We start from the raw sequence: 20,719 nt of genomic DNA, 5'->3' as shown, positions 1-20,719 counted from the left end.
GGCCTGAGAGGAAGGAGACTCCACTCTCCATAACTGCCATCCACCGGCCTGAGAGGAAGGAGACTCCACTCTCCATAACTGCCATCCACCGGCCTGAGAGGAAGGAGACTCCACTCTCCATAACTGCCATCTGCCGGCCTGAGAGGGAGTTCACCAGGCAGGTCCAGCTCCATCAGGGCTAGCCTGGAAGAAGGAAAAGCCCTCCCTCCAATCCATCTGCCTTGGTCCAGGCCTCAGAGGGAGAGAAGAACCACTGGACCTCATCCCCTTTCCCTCCACCATTCCTTTCTCCTTTTTTTTCGTGTCTTTTAGATTGTAAGCCTGAGGGCAGGGAACTGTCTGATTAAAAATAATTGTAAGCCGCCCTGAGAGCCATTAGGGATGAAGGGCGGGATATAAATACCTAAATAAATAAATATGCACCACAGAATTAATGCAGCTTTAACTGCCATTGCTCAGTTCTATGGAATTATGGGATTTGTAATTTTGTGAAATATTTAGCCTTCCCTTTCAGAGAGCTCAGGAACCACAATAAACTATAAATCACAGGATTCCATAGGATAAAGCCATGGCGGGTGAAGCAGTGTCAAACTGCATTAATTCTGCAGTGTGGCAGCAGCCCAAGAGTATCTTGTACAACAGAGCTGTGCAACTTTTGGCCATTCAGATGTTGAATTGCAGCTTCCATCAGTCTAGCCATCATCTAAAGGGGGATGGGAGCTGCAGTCCAACAATATCTAGAGGGCCTTAACTCCCCTAATCTGAAAGAGTACTATTTTATTAACAAGATGGTTTAACATTAGTAGTAAAGTAAATGTATGAATGAAACAGATAACTCAGATCTCTGTTTTCAGCTACTATAATCCTTATGCCAAGAGAACTTTGGGGGGGGGCAACCCTCTACATTCATCAAATGTATACTTTTCTGAAGGCAAGCTTGGCACCTACAGCTTTTTGTGGTGAAGTGACAGACTTATTTCTAGAAAATTATCACAGTAAAAGGATTATGCCATTATGATTATGATTATTTTATATTCCACCTTTGTCCCAATAATGAGACTCAAACTGACTAGCAACATATTTTTTAAAACAATACAGATTTTAAAACTGTATAAAAATTCAATAAAAGTATGTATGTAAAAGTCAAAGAATTATAGGTAAAAGCATTAAAATTAATTAAAAGACTGCAAGCCGGAACAGACCAGCTCTAAAAGCCAGCTTCCCAACAGTTTTGGGCCATGGCATTTAAACACCACACGGGCCCAAGACTTGAAGCTGCCCGGCTACCCAGAAATGGGCAGCTTCAGGACACTCTGGCAGCATGGCATTTACACACTGCACACCACCGGAATATCCTGAAGCTGCCTTGGGACTGTGGCAGAACAAGAAACGTGGCTTTTTGCTGCCCGAAAAAGGAGCAGATCTTTGCTGCTCCTTTTTTTGGGCAGCTTCAAGGCGGATTGGGGCCACAGCATATAGTTGCTGCGCCCCAATCTGGAGTTGAGAAGCCATCACACACTTTAATACTTTAGTACTTTGCCCAAAAATGGAATGTTGGAGACTGGCCCATAATTATGCAATGAAGTAGGATTCAGGGAAGGCTATTTCAGAAGATCTTACAACAGCCTCCTTCAGGCATGCTGGGACACTGTCTTGTAAAGAGGCATTAATCACTCCCCATGCTTACTCAGTCAATCCCCCTCTAGCCTATTTAGTAAGGTAGGAAGGGCAAGAGTCTATCACACATATGGTGGGTCTTACTTTTCCAAGGGGCCAATATCAACTACCTTCCAAATCAGAGCATGAATTCCAACTAACCTTTTCTCACCAACCTTAACAGTTGCATGGGTACTGGGCATTAACTTGGGTTTAAAAGCACACTTTCAAGTCATTTTCCAAACTTGATCAAAAGGAAATGATATTTAACATTTATGGTTATATAGCCAACAAGGACAGGTTGCTCACCTGTGACGGTGTTTCTTCAAGTGGTCATCTGTGAATACATACAAATGGGTTGTACTGTGCCTGCACAGTGCTGTTCGGAAACTTTCGGAATCACTGGGCAAAGTTAACTTTGCAACTTTTTGTCAGTAGCTCCGCCCATCTGTCGCGGCAAAGAGACGCAGAGACAGGAATGGGGGTGCACAAGCTTTTTCAGCCAGGTCTTGGCTGAACCTTTTATTGACATCATGTTTACATTATCCCATTGTTTGTCCCAAAAGCAATTTGCGAAATTAGTGACCAGTATGTACTTAGGAGAATTCCAATTAGCAAGGAAGCAGGATGTGTAAACTGGCTCCACCGAATCAACATGGGCTTATCTATCTAATTATGGATAAAGCATTGTCATCCTGAAGGAGGGTCGCAATCCTGTGGTCTGCCAGCAGGATTACCACACCTCAATCTTGATGAACATTGCTATCCTGGGAGGGGGTCGCATCCCCGGGGATCCCCAGGGAATGCTACACCCTCCCTTATAAGTCCCCTGCCTTCCCACTCTTTCCCCAGTTCTGAAATTTACGCCGTGTAAGCGACATGAGAATGAACCAATGTAGAGCAGGACACTGAGGGGAGGAAAGGCAGGATTTGTATGGATTCACAGATGACCACTCAAAGAAACACTGTCACAGGTGAGCAGCCTGTCCTCCTTCTTCGTGGTCTCTGCAAATCATACAAATGGGTTAGACTGACAAGCATAGGTCAGTGGTGGAAAGTTAGGTTAAAATAAAGCTGTGTTTATTAAACCACACAATAAAGATCTTTGAACCAAAACTGTGTTCGATGTGTTCAGTACTTGAGTAAATAGTACCTTAACATGTTCAATTCATAAGGCACATTTGCAACATATTAGGTCGCGAAGGACCTATGTAAACCATGTCAAACTTTGTAAACCATGCCAATTCTGGCAATAAAGACATTCATTGTCAAACTTGAAACAAATGGAAATGCAGTGCAAAATCAATGTAAACCTGAAACCAACACTGCCCTCCCAAAAGCTGCATCCCGTTTGGCCTTGGTGTCCAGCCTATAGTGTTTGATGGAAGTCAAGGGCTGGGACCAAACAGCAGCTTTACAGACATCCTCCAAGGGGACCCCAGTCAAAAAAGCGGAAGATGTCACTACCGCCCTAGTTGCATGGGACCGAACCCTGGCCAGGAGAGGTCTGCCCGACAGTTCATAGCAGAGTGGATGGTACCAGCCACCCATTTGGAAAGCCTCTGTGCAATCACAGGCAGTCCCTTTTTTGGTTCCGAGTAGCACTGGAACAGTCTCTCAGAATGGCTCGAACCCACAGTTCTGTCCAAATAGAAAGCCAAAGCCAAGGTGTGCAAACAGCATTCGGTGTCAGTGGTCGGGTTTGAGGCCAGGGTCGGTAAAACAATGTCCTGACACATGTGAAAGGAAGTCACCACCTTAGGCAGGAAAGTAATGTCGGTATGGAGGACAACTTTATCCTTATGGATGGAACCTAAGGAAAGGCTGATCCCTCCATAAGGCAGAGAGTTCGCCCGCACGGCGGACAGAGGTGATGGCCACAAGAAAGGCTGTCTTCCAAGTCAACAGCCTCAAGTCAGATGTGGCCATGGGTTCAAATGGCTCAGATTGCAAACAAGACAGCACAGAGTCCAAACTCCAAGCAGGTGTCGGTACCGAGACCGGAGGATGGAGGTTGTTGCAACCCTTCAGGAAACTCTTCACCAGAGGGTCCCTGAAAAAATAAGGTTTGCTATCAAACTGGAAATGAGAACAGAAGGCAGAAAGGTAACACTTGATGGAAGTGAGGCACAGCCCCAAATCCAAAAGTGTCATCAGGAACTCCAACACCACCGGTGTCGACACTTGAGATGGAGAAAGATCTCTCACGGAGAGAAAATCAACAAATGTCTTCCATTTGGAAGCGTAGGATTTCTTGGTGGCCAGCTTCTGGGCAGCCAAGATCACCACCCATAACGAGAGAGGTAGTGGGTCTAGGGACGGAGTCTCCACGCCACCATCGGTAGATTCTTGATGTCTGGATGTCGGACCTGGCCATCCTGAAGAGTGAGGAGATCTGGACGGAACTCGAGACGGAGAAAGTCTTTCTGGGAGAGGTGGAGAAGAGATGGAAACCAAGGTTGTCTCAGCCACCAAGGCATGATCAGGATGGCATCTGAGCAGTCTCACATCATCTTGGACACCACCGTGGTGATCAGTGGAAATGTAGGGAAGGCGTATAGCATCTCTCCAGACCAAGCGAAGATGGTATTGTCGTTGCACGCTTGGGAACAGAACTGGGGACAGTGGCTGTTGAGAGCAGTCGCGAAGAGGTCGATCTGTGGGGTTCCCCAATGACTGAAGAGGTTGTTGACCGTCTCGGGATGGAGTCTTCACTTGTGGCAAACGGTGGAAGACCTGCTGAGCTGGTCAACCAAGTCGTTCTCTTCTCCTGGCAAGTAGATTGCCTGGAGCAGAATCCCTCTCAGGATGCACCATTCCCAGATGTGGAGTGTGATGTCCAGCAGGGTCTGTGACCTGGTGCCTCCTTGCTTGTTGAGGTAGTACATCACTGTGGTATTGTCCGTCAGGAGGAGTACTACCTTGTTGGAAAGGTTCATCTCGAAATCTCTCAAGGCCTTTTCCACTGCAATCATTTCAGGGGCATTGATGTGGAGAGCTTGTTCGTCCAGAGACCACTTGTCCTTGATGAAGAGGCCTGACGTGTGGGCACCCCACCCTTCCATGGTCAGGTGACCTGAGACTGAGAAGGCAAAAGGGGCATGCCGACGCAAATTTTCTGGGAGTTGAGCCATCAGCGGAGTGAGCGAAAAACTGGCCTCGGGACTGTGATCCACTTGGACAGAGGGTCTGTCACTGCATTGAAGGCCGACAGGAACCATGACTGGAGGGGCTGAAACCGCAGCCTTGCCCATAGAGTCACGAACGTCGTTGAGGCCATGTGTCCCAGGGCTATCTGGACATCGCTGGCCCTCACTTGCCTGTGAGCGAGACAAGTCATGACCGTAGCACAAAGAGCTTGGAAGCGGTCCTGAGGGAGATAGGCAACACAGTCTTCAGAGTCAAGGAAGGTGCCGATGAACCTGATATATCATATATCATATTCAAGTTGCTGTTTCTCATTCAGAATTCTACAAGGGGAAGATATGGCACGGTAGGGAGAAGACTAAAAGTTTAATCAGTTGTAATGTTAAAAAAGTATGATGATAGGCAATCACAAAATGCTATAAAAAGGAATGAATCCAAGTACAGGTTGAGTTTCCATTATCCAAAATTCTTGGGACCAGGTGTTTTGGCTTTTGGAGTTTTTCAGATTTTGGAATATTTGCATATACATAATGAGCTATCTTAGAAATGGGACCCAAGTCTAAACATGAAATTAGCTATGGTAAGTGCATTTCCTATACTGCTTACTGATGTACTAAGCAGTTTACAAAGTGTAAGCTAATTGCCCCCAATAATCTGGGTACTCATTTTAGCAACCTATGGAAGATTCTTTTATACACAGCATTTTTAATAATTTTGTGCATGAAATAAAGTTTGTGTACACTGAACTATCAGAAAGCAAAAGTGTCACTAACTCAGCCATGGACAATTTTTGATATTGGAATATTTCAGATTTTGAAATTCCAGATAAGAGAGACTCAACCTGCATGCAAGTATAATAGAACAACCTCTCCGATATATTCTGTTGAGGGAGCAAAAGAAAGAGACATCTTACCCATATTTCTGAAGCCTACATCCCACAAAAGCCTCATTTTGGATCTTCATCTAAGCGAAATGGCATGTGAGCATGAATATAGATCCAGTAGTGAAAATCCTAGGGTGATGATGTTTTTAATGGTCCGGCTAACAGTCAATGGACTGCTAGCCAACCTGTCTCCATTGTTATTCATCTCTATCTTTCCACAGCGCAAATGTCATACACTACAAGTACAAGTGTTGTCCCTACCAGCACTCATTGTGCAACAATCTGCTCCAGTCTATTGGCACAGACCTCCAGAGCCTAGAATCCTGATTGCCATCCTGAGGATAATATATACATAGGGAGAGGGGAATACAATGTTAGTCAATAGGCTCATGACATAAATGAGGCTTATTAATCACAACTAACCTAACTCCTGAAGGCACATAACAGCAAATATACACTATGTGGATATGAGTAAGGATGAAGGAGTTTTTTAAAAAATGTTTTGATAAATAAAATCTATTTATCTCTCTATCTATTTGTCTACAGATTTCAGTGTTCTTTGCTGGTCAACTGATCATTGATTTCAGAGACTGGGGGGAGAGTTCACAACTGTAAAAGAATCTTGTAGATACCCATGTTGATTCTTAGTCTTGATGTCAGATCTAATTACAGTTTTAGCTAGGAGCTATTTTCCTAATCCATTTGCCTTGAATATATATGTAGAGTCACAGGTAATCTTCAATTTCAATACTTTACTCATTTTAATCATGTTTAAATTGGCACACAAAAGAACCTTATTAAATATACATATTATAGTGGCGCCATTCACACTATGATAGTTATGAAGTTTTGTCAGAATTTCTAGGATGTTCCCTGTTGAGGTTTTATAACTTGGCATCAAAAATGCTTTTGGCAAAAATGCCCTTTATGTTGTTTTTGTAAGTGTGTAGTGAAGGAGCGATGTGATCCTCAGCTTGAAACTGAAAATTAAATATTTGCACCACATATTACCAAAGCGAAATTTAAGCATTTATTGTTAATACACTAGGACTATGCAGTAAAATATACAAATGTGAAAATACTGGGCACAGTACAACTAAGAGAAGCATTTTTAAGTCTCCTTTAAATGAGTAGTTGAGTTGAGCATATGCTTAAATCTCCCCATTTGAAATCAGTGAGACTTAAAACTGCTTCACTTTGGTTAGATTATACCCCTAATAAATTACTTTGCATATAGCTGTATCATCTTTTCACCTATACATTCTTAGCCCTGCTATGCTTGAACAGGGTTGCTTGTGTTTTGTCACATCATAAGTGTATATTTAGATTCCAGTCCTGTGATTATTTGATTTATATCTTCAGAAAAGAACTGTAAGTTGGCATGTTTTATATATAAATACTTAAGATCTTGACTTGCAGTATCTTTTAAGGAATTTGAATTTATGAATATGAATTAGTAAGAGGAAAACAAAGAGATGATATCTCTGAGAAGTACTCTGAAGAAGCTCAATGGGATCACTTTATTAAAACTAACTGCTGTTTCTTTATCTATTTCTCGTTGGAGTGATCCTATTAATAAATCAAAAGAATAATGAAACTTTATTTACAATAATAAACTGGGGATCTTAAAGTGCCCATATCAGCAACAAAATCCAAAACTACTCCAGTTTCTTGGTTTGTTTGCATCTATGTATCACTTCTACATGTACAGCATTCTGAAACAATTGGGGGAGTAATAGTGCCACTCCATTCTGCTCTGGTCAGGCCCCACCTGGAATATTGTTTCCAGTTCTGGGAACCACAAATTAAAAAGGATGTTGAGAAACTGGAGCATGTCCAAAGGAGGGCGACCAAAATGGTGAAGGGTCTGGAAACCATGCCCTATGAGGAACGACTTAGGGAGCTGGGGATGTTTAGCCTGGAGAAGAGAAGGTTAAGAGGTGATATGATAGCCCTGTTTAAATACCTGAAGGGATGTCATATTGAGGAGGGAGCAAGCTTGTTTTCTGCTGCTCCAGAGACTAGAACCCAGATCAATGGATGCAAGCTCCACGAAAAGAGATTCCACCTCAACATTAGGAGGAACTTCCTGACAGTAAGGGCTGTTCGACAGTGGAACAAACTCCCTCAGAGTGTAGTGGAGTCTCTTTCCTTAGAGGTTTTTAAACAGAGGCTGGATGGCCATCTGTCAGGGATGCTTTGATTTAGATTTCCTGCATGGCAGGGGGTTGGACTAAATGGCCCTTGCGGTCTCTTCCAACTCTATGATTCTATGATTTAAAAATTGAGATGATATCATCGTAACAAAGATTTGAACAGTGCTACCAAAGAACATTGCAGTAGAAAGAGTATGTTGTTGTTTTTTAAAAAATAAATAAATAAGTAAATAACCCAGACAAACCACAAAACTAAACATGCAGAGAAATCCTGGGTAAATAAAATTCTCATGACCTGCCAATGAAAAGAGAAGAAGTCGCAACTAGTGAGGCATTTCTGAAAACTTGATGCCACAATTAGAAAAGAAAAAAGGGTCTAATCCCAGGTCCTCTTCCATATCTCAGATGGTACAGCCCTCAGTTTGGCCTTTAATGAAATGCTGCTTTGAATGGAATTAAGTAGGATATCCTGGAATGTGCAGATAATTGCCATAGTCATGGGTATTGCCAGTATACAGGCTGTTACCTGTTACCACTTGGCTGTTGTGCCCACACTATCTATGTTGAGACGCGTTAGACCAGCTTATGCTGATGAGAGGCATTTTATGCCACTGAGACTACTTTAACGCCCAGAGATAAAACAAAATGTTATTGCATTCACAAACCACACACCAAAACAAAAAAGCATCCCAATCCTTAAAGTGTTGGGGACATATCCAGAACACACTACAGTTGGCATGAAATGCCTCCACATCCACACATTCTGTATCTACAGATTCAACCAACTACAGATAAAAAAATATGGGGGGGGGACTTTTGTGTTCGCCATTTTATATAAGGAACTCCATTTTACTACACCTTTGTATATAATGGGACTTCAACATCCACAGATTTTGATATACACGGAGGGTCTGGAACCAAACCCCAGTGAATACCGAGGGCCAACTGTATATACCATCTCTAAAGTCAGATGTACACGCTGTCAACAGTATCTCCAACAACATATCAGGACTGACTTTCATCTGTTTTCAGCTGGTTTTGGAAGATAAGCAGGTTTAAACCAATATTTAGATAAAAGACCACCAAGAATCTCCAGATAGATATAGGAAAGAATTCTGCATGAAAGGAGACTCTGCCAAGGAAAACTTGAACATTAGAATTGGAATGGATCAGAAGGGCCATCTAATCCAGCTCCCAGGCATGCAGGAATTTAAAACTATAGCATTCCTGAAAGATGCCCATTCAACTTCTGTATAAAGACCTCCAAAGATGAATACACCATCCTGCAATCCATTCTGCTATCAAATAGTACAATAACAAAGTTCTTTGTAATATTTAGGTCTAATCTCATCTCTTGTAATTTGAACCTATTGGCTCACGTTCTAGTCTGTAGAGCAACAAAAAACCAAACTTGCTCTATCTTCTGAATGGCATCCCTTCCTTATTTAAAGATGGCTGTCTTGTCACTTCATCATTTTTTCCAGGCCAAACATTCCAATCTCCCTAAGTTGTTCCTTATAAGGCTTGGTTTCCACACTTGTGATCATCTTGATAGCCTTTATCTGGACACATTCCAATTTGTCAATATCCTTCTTGAATTGTGGTGCTCAGTTATTTCCAGGTGCAATGCAGAATATAGCACAATATATTCCAATGCAGAATATAGCAGCAGTACAAATTCCTTTGATAGGAAATTATGTTGATGCAGCCCATATCTGCATTGGCTTTTTTGGCCAATGCATGACACCGTTGAGTTCATTTTAGCTTGTAATCTGCTATGATCCTAGATCCTTTTCACATGTAGTGCCTTCCAGACAAGTGTTATCCAGCTCATATTTGTACATTTCATTTTTCTGCCTAGATGTAGTACTTTACATTTATCCCTGATGGAATTCGTTTTACTAGTTTTGGCCCAGCTCTCTAATCTGTCAAAGCCAGGATTCTGATTCTTTCTGCTGGAGTATTTGCTACTCTCTCCCATTTGGTGTCATCTGCAGATTTGATGATTGTGCCTTCTAGTCCATTATCTAAGGAGCTCTACAGACTACCTCTAAGGGGTGGCGGGAGGCAACCCCTTTTCTTGCCGGATCAGGGCTGCAGCAACCTCACGCCACAGCCCCAATCTGGCCTCTGGAGGGCACACAAAGGAGCTGCAAACGGCTCCTTTTTGCACCCTCCAAAGGGTGCCATAGCTGCGGGAGCACGGCTGTGTGGCGCCCCTTCAGCGCTGCATCATCTGGATGCAGTGCCAGAGACACACCAGGATGCCATGCATCATCTGGAATGGTGCACACCCAGCATCATGATGCCCTGGGGGCGGAGTCAGAGCGTCCATCATCAGGATGCTGTGCCCTGACTCCGCCTACAGACCGGCATTTCGGGCCCATCTATATAGAACCTAAGTCACTTATAAAGATGTTAAACATCACAGCGCAGGACAAAACCATGAAGCAGCTCACGAATCACTTACTTCCAGGATGAAAAATCATTGATGAGATCTCTTTGGGTTCAGTCTGTCAACCAGTTTCAAACCCACCTAACTGTAATGCTGTCTAGCCCACAGTTTATCAGCTTGCCTGCAAGAATATCATGGCCTAAAGCGCCTAAAGCAGATGGGCCAAAAGGACTGTGGGGATCATGGTGACTACACAGGCCCTGTCCCATTCCAGACCACTACCTCAGTCCTGAAGCGGGCTGCCAGAAGGAGAGGATTCTATCTGCTCCTTCTTAGCCTGGTTCTTTGGAAATGACATGGCATCAGCATGGCTTCAGGCCACATTCAAGGTGTGTGTCATGTAAATGACACAACCACAACACAGCCTGAAGCCTCATCATTTTGCCCATGTGTTTCAGGCCATGTGGAACCTTGCCAAAAGCTTTATTGAAAGATATACTATATCCACATCACTCCTGATCTTCCAAGCTTGTAACTCTTATCAAAAGATTTAAGACTACTTTGAGAAAGCCATGCTGGCTCATAGTAATTACAGCTTAAATTCTTATTTAAGTGTACATAACTTAAACAAACATTTGCTTTCCTCCAATCTGCTGTGACCTCTCTTGTTCATTAAGGCTGCATCTGCACAGCAGAAATAATGCAGTTTAACACCACTTTAACTGTCATGGCTCTGTCCTGTGGAATCCTGGGATTTGTAGTTTGTTGTGACACAGAGCTCTCTGATAGAGAAGGCTAAATATCATACAAAACTACAAACAGGGACGTAGCCAGAATTTTAGGAAAGGGGTCCAGACGAAGTGCCACCATTATACAGTAATGGGGCTTGGGCGCGGTGGCGCAGCAGCACACACCATTCATTTTTCTAATGGAAGGGGGGGGTCCAGACCCCAAGAACCCCCCCCCCAGCTACATCCCTGCTACAAATCCAAAAATTCTATAGCATGGAGCCATGGCAGTTAAAGTGGTATCAAACCATTATTTCTACAATGTAAATGCAGTTCCAGAATGCTCAGAGTATTGAGTGTGGCTCTAATATTAAATCAGCAAGTTCCTTTAGTGTTCTTGTATGCAGTTTATCCAGCTCTAGAGACTTGAACTCATTTAGAGTAAGTAGGCATTCCTTTACTACTTCTTAACCTATTCTGGGCGGTAGTCCTCTTGCTGCATGATTTTTACCAGTTATGGCACTATTTTCCTTTTGGTAGAAAACTGAGACAAAGAAGGTATTTAACAGTTTGACTTTCTGTCTGTCTCATTAGCATTTCATCATCCTTTTTATTTTTAACCTCTTGAAAAGCCTGGTCTCATGCTGAGCTTTAGGTTTTCCACCTTTCCCCCTACAAATACCGGCTATTAGTTTATATTCCTCTTCTTTCATTTCTTATACAAAGGCTGAGCTCATCTGATAGTTCTTCGTACATTCACCCTGTTTTATTTAGAAACCTTCAATTTTTCTTCCTCAATGGGATTGTGCCTTCACCATCTCACCTTGCACAGTTGATAATGCTGAGCTAGAAGAAGCAATAGTCTGACTCAGCCTAAACCACTTCATATTTTCCTATGTATTGGCTGTCATCCATTAAAATCTGTAGATTTGTGTAGTGTATATTACTCTCATTGTTACAGTGTGCTTTGTGTACATTTGCTTCCATAGACCCACTTCAGGAGACTAGGTGAATTTAGGATTCATTATCGTTTGGGTGGGCTAATAGGGAAGTATAGCAATTAGAAGAAGAGGGCTGAGGAGGTAGTCAAAGGAATACTTCAGCTATTTCTGTGCATGCAATAATTTTTTTAGAGGTTGATCTTTTGGGAAGGGGTCAGCAGTGAATGTTTATTTAGCTAATGAAACATTCATTATTTCATAAGGTTGTCATAGCGGTGAATGATTTGTAATTTTCACAGAAATCTATTGCCACCTGCTGGCTGCAGTTTGGCTGCCTTGAGTAACACCTGTCCTTGTCCTCATAATGAGACACCTGCAGGCTATCCTCAGAAAGGCTGGGTAGAAATATTACATATAGACATCTGTAGAATAATTTAGTGTTTAGAATTGATATTTGGAATAAAGCTCATGAAATGTATAGTGCAACTTTGAGTTATAAAAGCAGGCCAATTTTAAAATACAAAATTGATCAGAACTTATGAAGCAACAAAGTATTTTGCAAATCTTCAGTAAAGGTATGGGAGGGAAACAGTGCAACAATATAGGTGAAACATTTAAAGTGCCAAAAACATTTAAATTCAGTGGATTACAGGATCCATTTTGGATTTATTTGAAGGACCTTATCTGAAGAACGTTTGCAATAATAGCATTGTTTCTGGAACCATTACAATATACAACCTGTGAAGATCCATTTTAATTTCATGGAGAGCAAAAATTTATTGAGTACATATTTATAGCACTAGTCTGTATAAAAATAATAAATTATTTTGAAGTAAGTTAGATTTTTTTTTAATAACCCAGCTCTTGTAAGAAATCATCATTGCAGAATTTGTACTTCGTTACTGAAGAGTTTTGCAGGTCCTTACTCTCACAGGCCAGTCTCCTGACTTAAAAGTGAGGCTTCTGTGAGAAATCATTTCTAAAAAAGCAGAATTATGCATGAGTTGTCCCCTCCCTTTCCTAATTCAACAGAATTTATAGTGATTTTATACATTTATAATGATTATATACTTCTAAATTTTATTTTTCTTCTTTTTAATATAATTTTATAAGTGAAGTTTGATTGATTAACATTTGTTGGTTGATGTTTGTAGATGTTTGATCAGTTGATCATAATAAATAAAATTGTGCTTTCAGAAACTAGCTCCTGGGGTCAGTCAGTTTGCATATACTTGTGTACAAGATCACCCTATATGGGCTAACCAGCAGTTCTGGGAAACAACATTTTACAGTGATGTGGAAAGTCAAATTCGTTCCCTCTACCTATCAGCTAAGGAAGAAAATCATCCACAACACCTAAAGCAAAAGGTAAGTAAAGCAGTAATGCGCAAATAATGAATACAATAAGCTGAAATAAACTTGGGTTATGGCATTTAACACATTGTTATAAGAAAACTGTAATCCTGTAAAGAATAGCTTGTGCTTTCCACATTATTGCTGCCCTGAGGTACATAGGTGTAATATAGCAAGCAGAGTGTTCCCATCACATGGGAGAAATAATTTACAATCTTGGTTTTGAGTGCAATTCACAGTAAATGTTTGAACTGTCTTCTTTCTTTCAGCATTTTTCTACACAACAAATACTCAAATGCTGTATTTTTAATGTTTAAAATATATGCAGTTTACTGCTTCTATTTCTTTACAGGCAAAAAAAAACCAAAATATGAAATGATGCTGTATGAGCATGAGGCCAAGTAATAATTAGCTCTAGATTGTAATCAAATTGAACTGCTTTCTGTAGCATGCCAGCTTTGTCTTGAATGAAAACACCTGGCATCAAGTGTTCTCATAAACCACTGGAATGTTTTCTCTAGAATTTGTGCTACTAGGATGGATGAGTATATTATCATAATATGCTAGCAATACTAACATCCATTGTTACATGTATTTTCAGCTCTGGCAAAGCTCAGTGCCTTCTGCTTCAAATCAGACATATCTCCAAGACAAAACTTTACCCCCCCCCCCTTTAAGAATGTTTCATTTTACTACATCAGTAATGGACAAATCTTATAAACATTCAAGCCAAAGGAAATCTAGAATACAGATTTTCCTCCATTGTGCATCAAGTTTTCCCATAACAATTTCCAAAATAATGATTCCTCCCCCTTCCTCTATCTCATAGTAGTAATGAATAGCTATGGTATGTTTATTTATACAGATCTACATCTATCTTATGTAGAAACCTGAAAGCCAATCTATATAATATTCAGAGTTGTAAGTGATAGTGTAGATGTCTACCAGAAGCAGTCAATGCCTCTTTAAGAAGTTAAATTAAGAATAGCAGTTCCAATCCTGAGCATCATCCTAGTGATTTCCCCTGCATCTTTGTAATTATGCAAATTTCTGAGGAAATAGAGGTAGAAGCAGCAACTTGGAACAGATCAGCTGGTGTGGTTATGGCTAGTGGAAGTGGAGGAGTGCCTGTTACACAGAGCTGTGAGATCTGGAAGTTGTAAGAAGAGGGACAGTGATGAGCTTGTGCCCATACATCTGGTTTCTGATACATATTTGATCAGAAATCTGTCAATTGAACATATATCTAAGATGTGTTTCTGAATGTTCACAAATTAGAAGGAAAGTACCACTTCCAGACACTTACCTATGTACACATATACATAAGAACACAAGTATAAAAATGAATACAAAAATGATTTCATAAAAGCCACTTGTTTCTCTCTTTTGTTCATTTGTACTGAAGTTTTGTTCCCTATATACAGCTGATACAGGCATGTTGATTCTGTAAAATACTGGATAACTAGAAACTGTCATTGGTGTCTTCAGGTGCCGACAACATATCTACTGCATCAACTAGAATATTAAACGTATAGGAAAAGCAACAAACAGGAAGCTCACCGCTAGTACACTGTACAGTATGGGCTGGATTTAGATTTAATCAAATGCAGCTTGGGTTGGCAAAGTGGCCTTACCTATACCTCTTTCCCTCTGCCCCATCCACATGATGTGACACTGAATGAAATGTGGCTGTAGTATGGAAGAAAGAGAAGAATCCCCCACAAATCAAAAATCTTCCATTAGCAGACATCTGTAAAGGGTTTTGCAGGCATGCCACTGTGAGCAGGAAGGGCAGGAGAGTGCTTTGGCCAGTCCAGTTCCACACACCCAAGTATAGATCTGCCCAAAGAGGGTAAGATTGGTAAGAACACTTGTAGGGGTTCCCCATACCCTGGAGAAAATCTTGAAGACTGGTTATACAATGGTTAGTCCTTCTAAATTTACCATAAATGAGGTAATGTGATAACAGTTGCCAGGTACCTTTGCCCTAGTTTCATCAGGCTACAATACATTTTGCCTACGTGCCATCCACCCAGTTTACAGAAAATTATTAATACAGCAAGTGAAAACATGAACATTTGTGATGCTGTATAAACTATTTATAGTTACACGTGACTCACCTACTGAAACACTGCATGTGATTGTACTGGATCATCTATGTCAGGCAGTTAGTTTAATGTTTTTCCATCCAGTTCATGATCATTTTCAGCATGAATCAAGGGTTTGGAAGTGAAAAGAACAGCAACCTATAAATTAGCTTGTAAAACTGCACTGGGGGACTGAAGAAAGGACTGCATAGAAATGGCTATATATAAATTGTACCTGAATGTACTCCTTCACAGTACTAATTAGCATACAGTGTTCTGCATTCTATAAATATCTGTCAGAAATTCTTTGCATTTTAAGATAGTAGCCAAGAGGATAATGAGGAGAGGTTCAAAATGCTCCATAAAGCAAGTAAACTCCAGCTCCCTCCTCTTGCAGTGGCTTTATGTCATGCTGCATTATCCATGAATTGCTTATTTTCACCTTAGTGTCCTTAATGTTTTGGGGATTTGTTAGGTATTGGTTTCAGCCTGGGTTTTTTCTACTCATCATTACTACTCCCCTCTGATTTGTGTGTAGCCTTTCTCTTCTATACTGGCTCCTGGGTGGGATTAGTAGGGAATATTAAAGTCAGCAATGTAATATAATACAATATTGTCTGACCACCTTTCCCCCTTAGGAGAACAATTTTGAAGGCCAGACTCAAGAAAAGACTGCCATGGACTTGGCTGCTGAGCAGTTGCGCTTATGGCCAACTATCAGCAAAGAGACTCAACATCAGCTAGTACAAAGTGAAGAAAGCATGGTTTTTAGCCAGGCGATCCATTTTGCCAATCTCATGGTGTACTTGCTAGTGCCACTGGATACCAGTAAAAATAAACTGTTAAGAACTTCAGCTACTGGAGACTGGGAAAGTGGAAGCAATAGCATTGTCACAAATAGGTGCGTAATCAGGATTCCTGCATTATTACTATTTATTATTGTATAAATGATTGTTTAAAACTGAAGACTAACCTACAAGTGTGGATTTAGCTGACTGAAATTGCTTTCTTAGCATTGCAGGTAGCGTTGCAGAGAGCTATGACACTGAAAGTGGGTTTGAGGATTCTGAGAACAATGACATTGCCAATGCCGTTGTGCGTTTCATTACTAGATTCATAGACAAGGTTTGTACAGAAAGTGGAGTTACACAGGACCACATTAGGAGTCTTCATTGTATGATACCAGGTATGAAGAACTGTAATATAGTCTTGAAATTGTTTTAGAGTTATTTTTGTAATGTCTGAGAGAAAATATTTCTGGAAACAGTTTTTATTGTTGTTGACAAAGAGCATTTGTAATTCCAATTTTAGTTTGTCAGTGTCTGCACAGTCATGTGAAAACGCTATTCTGGGTTTTCTGAAAGCAATTTTTAGAACAGGATACTTATTTTAGTTTGTTTTGCTTTTGCTATGGACTGCTCATTTGTGGTGGTATTTATTCCCAGGAATTGTAGCAATGCACATTGAAACTTTGGAGGCAGTCCATCGAGAAAGTAGAAGGTTGCCACCAATACAGAAGGCAAGTATTTTGGACTGTGTTTTTACAGCTGTGAAACTTTTGAGTAGATGGTCAGTTCAATTGATGAAGTTTTTGTTTTTCTAATATAGTTGAGTAGTCAGTTGGAAAATTTTAAAAACATACTGAAAATTTTGAAAATTTCAACAATAGTTCATCCATAGTTTTGTGGATTATGAAGTACAAAAAATAGCTCAGTCAGACTTCTAAACAAAAAGAAACCAGTTGCATGAACACATTTTGGGTTCTTCAGAACCCTTCATCAGACTTTTTTTTTAACTAGGTAGAATACAGGAAGAAACAGGAAAGTCCAAAAATGTAGCCACATGCTGTTCCTTTGAGATCTGCAGTGAAATTCTCTCCCAAAGTGCAGTATAAGTGATTAGTATGGATGCAGTTAGGAGATTACACCTTGTAATGCATACAAGTATGTAATGTAAGTACCCCTTTTCTGAAAATACAACTGCTTCCTTCACTCTTGGCTTGAAGAGGCAGAATATCTATCTGATTAAATAAATACATGTATTTATTAAACGTATATCCTGTCTTTCTCCTAAGAGGGAAAGGTGGTTTACAATACATTTTTAAAAAATTTCAGCTAAAGCATTCGTTTACAAATGTTTAAAAAGATTTAAATAACATTATTTTAAAAACACAATTAAAAACAGTTAAAACCACTATAACATGTAAAACATAATTTCCAATACAGGATTAAAAATATAGCACACCACTATACCCATACACACACACAAACATTACTGCTCCATAGTTAAAATTCAAGGTCTGCCTGAACAAAAATGTCTTCACCTGCCAAAGGAAAGAGAGCAAGGAGGGGGCCAACCAGAGACACAGCTTTTCTGCCTAGTGCTTAAATTTATCCTATCTATTGTTAAAACACTTTTGATGTTGTTACACAGCGTGTGAGGCAACACATCAACGTATGGTGCCAGATTCTCCACCTTCGTAACTGTAGTCAGTAGCTTGTGAGCTGGAGAAACGCCTGTCGTTTTCCCAGTGAACAAAGAGACACTGTAATCTTCTCTCAGATGAGAGTTTTATTCATATAAGAAGTTCCACTGTGTACAACACTATATACATCGACACCATCCACCATCCACATCAGTAACAACCCACTCTGAGGTGCACACTGTCTCACTTTTCCTCAGTGATAGTTGAGAATGAATGATGACAGTTGCATCAACATTCCAAAGATGCACTGTTTAAATGCTGACATACAGTGGTACCTCGGGATACGAAATACCCAGGTTACGAAATTTTCGGGATACGAAAAAATCCCATAGGGAATCATTGTTCCGGGTTACGAATGTTTTTTCGGGTTACGAAAAAACTTTTGGTGCTTTTTTCGGCTTTTTCGCACGGAATCGCGGCTTTTCCCCATTAGCGCCTATGGCAATTCGGCTTACGAAGGCTTTTCGGGTTACGAAAGCGGCCGCGTTACGAATTAATTTCGTAACCCGAGGCACCACTGTATATAACTGCCACTAGAGCTGTAAATAACTTCCACAACAGCTCCACCTAGTGGCCACATCACTGTCATTTTATCAGACCTGTTTACCATGGTCCTGACAATCCCCTCCAAAATGACATGCGATGTGTCACATGTGTCCTTGCATTTGTCCCATGTGTGTTTCTGTCCCACACAATACCTCCCTATTCACCAGGGATGAGAACTCACTCTCTGTGGCCTCAAACCATCTCTCCTGCTCTTCCCTGAGATAGGTGAGAAGCTCCTGATAGCTCTCTGGCTCATCAGCCACAACATTGCACATTCTGGCATTCTGCACTTCAAAACGATCAGGTAGCCTAGGAATTATGACTTTTGTACACCCCCTATCATCCTCACTGTCACTACTTGTCTGCACTTCTGCATCTGCAGATGGCACTTTCTCACACTTTCTAGTAGTGATGGGTGAGGTCTGTGTACTTGTATGTTCCCTGGAGGTGCTAGGCTGGCCATCTGGCATAACCTGTGATGTTCCCACCCCTCCAGTTCCAGTACTGACTCCTTGTTGTCGCATTCTCACAAACACCTTTTGGTTTGTGTGGATCTATCCCAGAAGCTGGTAGCTCCCTGCTAGGTTTTAGTCAGAGATACAAACAGGATCTAGACAGGAAATGCATCTATTTCAGTTTAATAAACAGATATTGGTATTGACATTTTAAATCATGCCTCTGCAGTAGAAACCTCTGTGCACTGCTAAAACCAGCAGATTGTTTTGTTTTCTTTCTTTGTTCAGTACAGGTCAACTGTTACTAGGACCTTTTACAAGAAATTGTTACAATATTTCTAGTCAAACTATTTTTAGTTTGACAGCTGTAGTGCACTATGTGTTACACAATTTTTTTAAAAAAAACTTGTCTTTGGATTCAGCCCAAAATTCTACGACCAGCTTTGCTACCGGGGGAAGAGTTTGTGTGTGAAGGTCTCCGTGTGCTCCTGGATCCTGATGGCAGAGAGGAAGCAACTGGAGGATTACTTGGAGGACCTCACATTCTCCCTGCAGAAGGAGCTTTGTTCCTTACAACATACAGAGTTATATTTAAAGGTGCACCTCATGATCAACTAGGTATGTTCTTAGTTAAGACTGCCGAAATAATGGTTACTCCAGAATGCAACTGATGCTAATGTTTGACCCTGTAGTCTCGTTAAGCTAGTTTTGAAACACATTCCAGATATGTATATCAAGCTCTTTAATTTCGCTTTTTGGTGAATGTTCTATAATCCCATATTTTACAATACTAAAGTATTGTAATTGTATTGTATTGTAGTTGCAAGACTTTGTAGGATGTTATCTACAATTATAGTCTACCGATTGAGGAAAATGTTAGTGCCACTCTGTTGTACTCAGTCAGACCTCATCTGGAATAGTGTATCCAGTCTAGGGTAAAGAAAAGGATATTGACAAGCTAGAACATGTCCAGGGAAGGACGACCAAGATAATCAAAGGTCTGGAAAACAAGCTTTTTGAGGGAGCTGGGTGTGTTTAGCTTGGAGAAGAGAAGACTGAGAGGTAACATGATAACTATGTCTAAATATCTGAAGGAATGCCGTATAGAAGGTGGAGCTAGTTTATTTTCTGCTGCTCCAGAGACTAGAACATGAGTCAATGGATTCAGTTGACAAGAAAAGAGATTTAATCAAAATATTAGGTAGAATTTGTTTACTGTAAGAGTGATTCAGCAGTGGAATAGATGGCCTTAGAGGGTGGTGGACTCTGGATGGGCATCTTTCAAGAGTTGTATATTTCTGCATGGCAGGGATTTGAACTAGATGGCTCTTGTGGTCCTTTCCAACTCTAAGACTCTATGCTTAGGATTTTATGCTTAGAAAGGAGCCCTGGTGGTGCACTGGTTAAATGCTGACACTGCAATCACAACATTGTAAGTTGAATCCTAGAGGAGAGCCCCAAGGTCCACTCAGCTTTTCATCCTTTCAAAGGTCGGTAAAATTAGTACCCAGCTTGTTGGGGGCAATTGGCTTACACATTGTAAACCATCTAGGGAGTGCTAGTTCACTGATAAGTGCTATAGAAATGTACTTGCTATTGCTTCTATATGGAGCCCATGAGCTCCTATTGTTTGCTTTCTCAGTATGTGTCTGTATTTCCACAATGAGTGTCCATCAGTTGCATGTGCTCCAGTTAGCAAATGCAAATGCGATCCAGGAGATCATACTTGTCAGGGAGGTCTAGTAAATGTGATAGTTAATGTATACTATTATATGTGCATCTAAGGAAATGGAAACTGATTATTGTAATATCCTTCATTCTCAGAAACACAAAATTGTGTTTTCTAAACAACCACTTAATAGTGACATGGATCTCCTCCATGTTGAT

General features: G+C 40.8%; 1 protein-coding gene across 7 annotated transcripts in view; it reads left to right on the top strand.

The window, feature by feature from the left end:
- SBF2 (SET binding factor 2) overlaps positions 1-20,719 on the top strand; it is a 364,188-nt gene that overhangs the window by 287,321 nt on the left and 56,148 nt on the right. For all 7 annotated transcript variants that reach the window (XM_042461173.1, XM_042461134.1, XM_042461050.1 and 4 more), the window contains 5 exons: positions 13,104-13,274; positions 15,985-16,247; positions 16,360-16,532; positions 16,792-16,865; positions 19,255-19,450. In XM_042461173.1, coding sequence (XP_042317107.1) covers positions 13,104-13,274; positions 15,985-16,247; positions 16,360-16,532; positions 16,792-16,865; positions 19,255-19,450 — 877 coding nt within the window. The remainder of the gene's footprint in view (positions 1-13,103; positions 13,275-15,984; positions 16,248-16,359; positions 16,533-16,791; positions 16,866-19,254; positions 19,451-20,719) is intronic.

This window comes from Sceloporus undulatus, chromosome 1, assembly GCF_019175285.1.
Source record: "Sceloporus undulatus isolate JIND9_A2432 ecotype Alabama chromosome 1, SceUnd_v1.1, whole genome shotgun sequence".
Taxonomy (NCBI): Eukaryota; Metazoa; Chordata; class Lepidosauria; order Squamata; family Phrynosomatidae; genus Sceloporus; species Sceloporus undulatus.
Note: the sequence above shows the minus strand (reverse complement) of the source record. Positions and strands in the feature narration are given on the sequence as shown.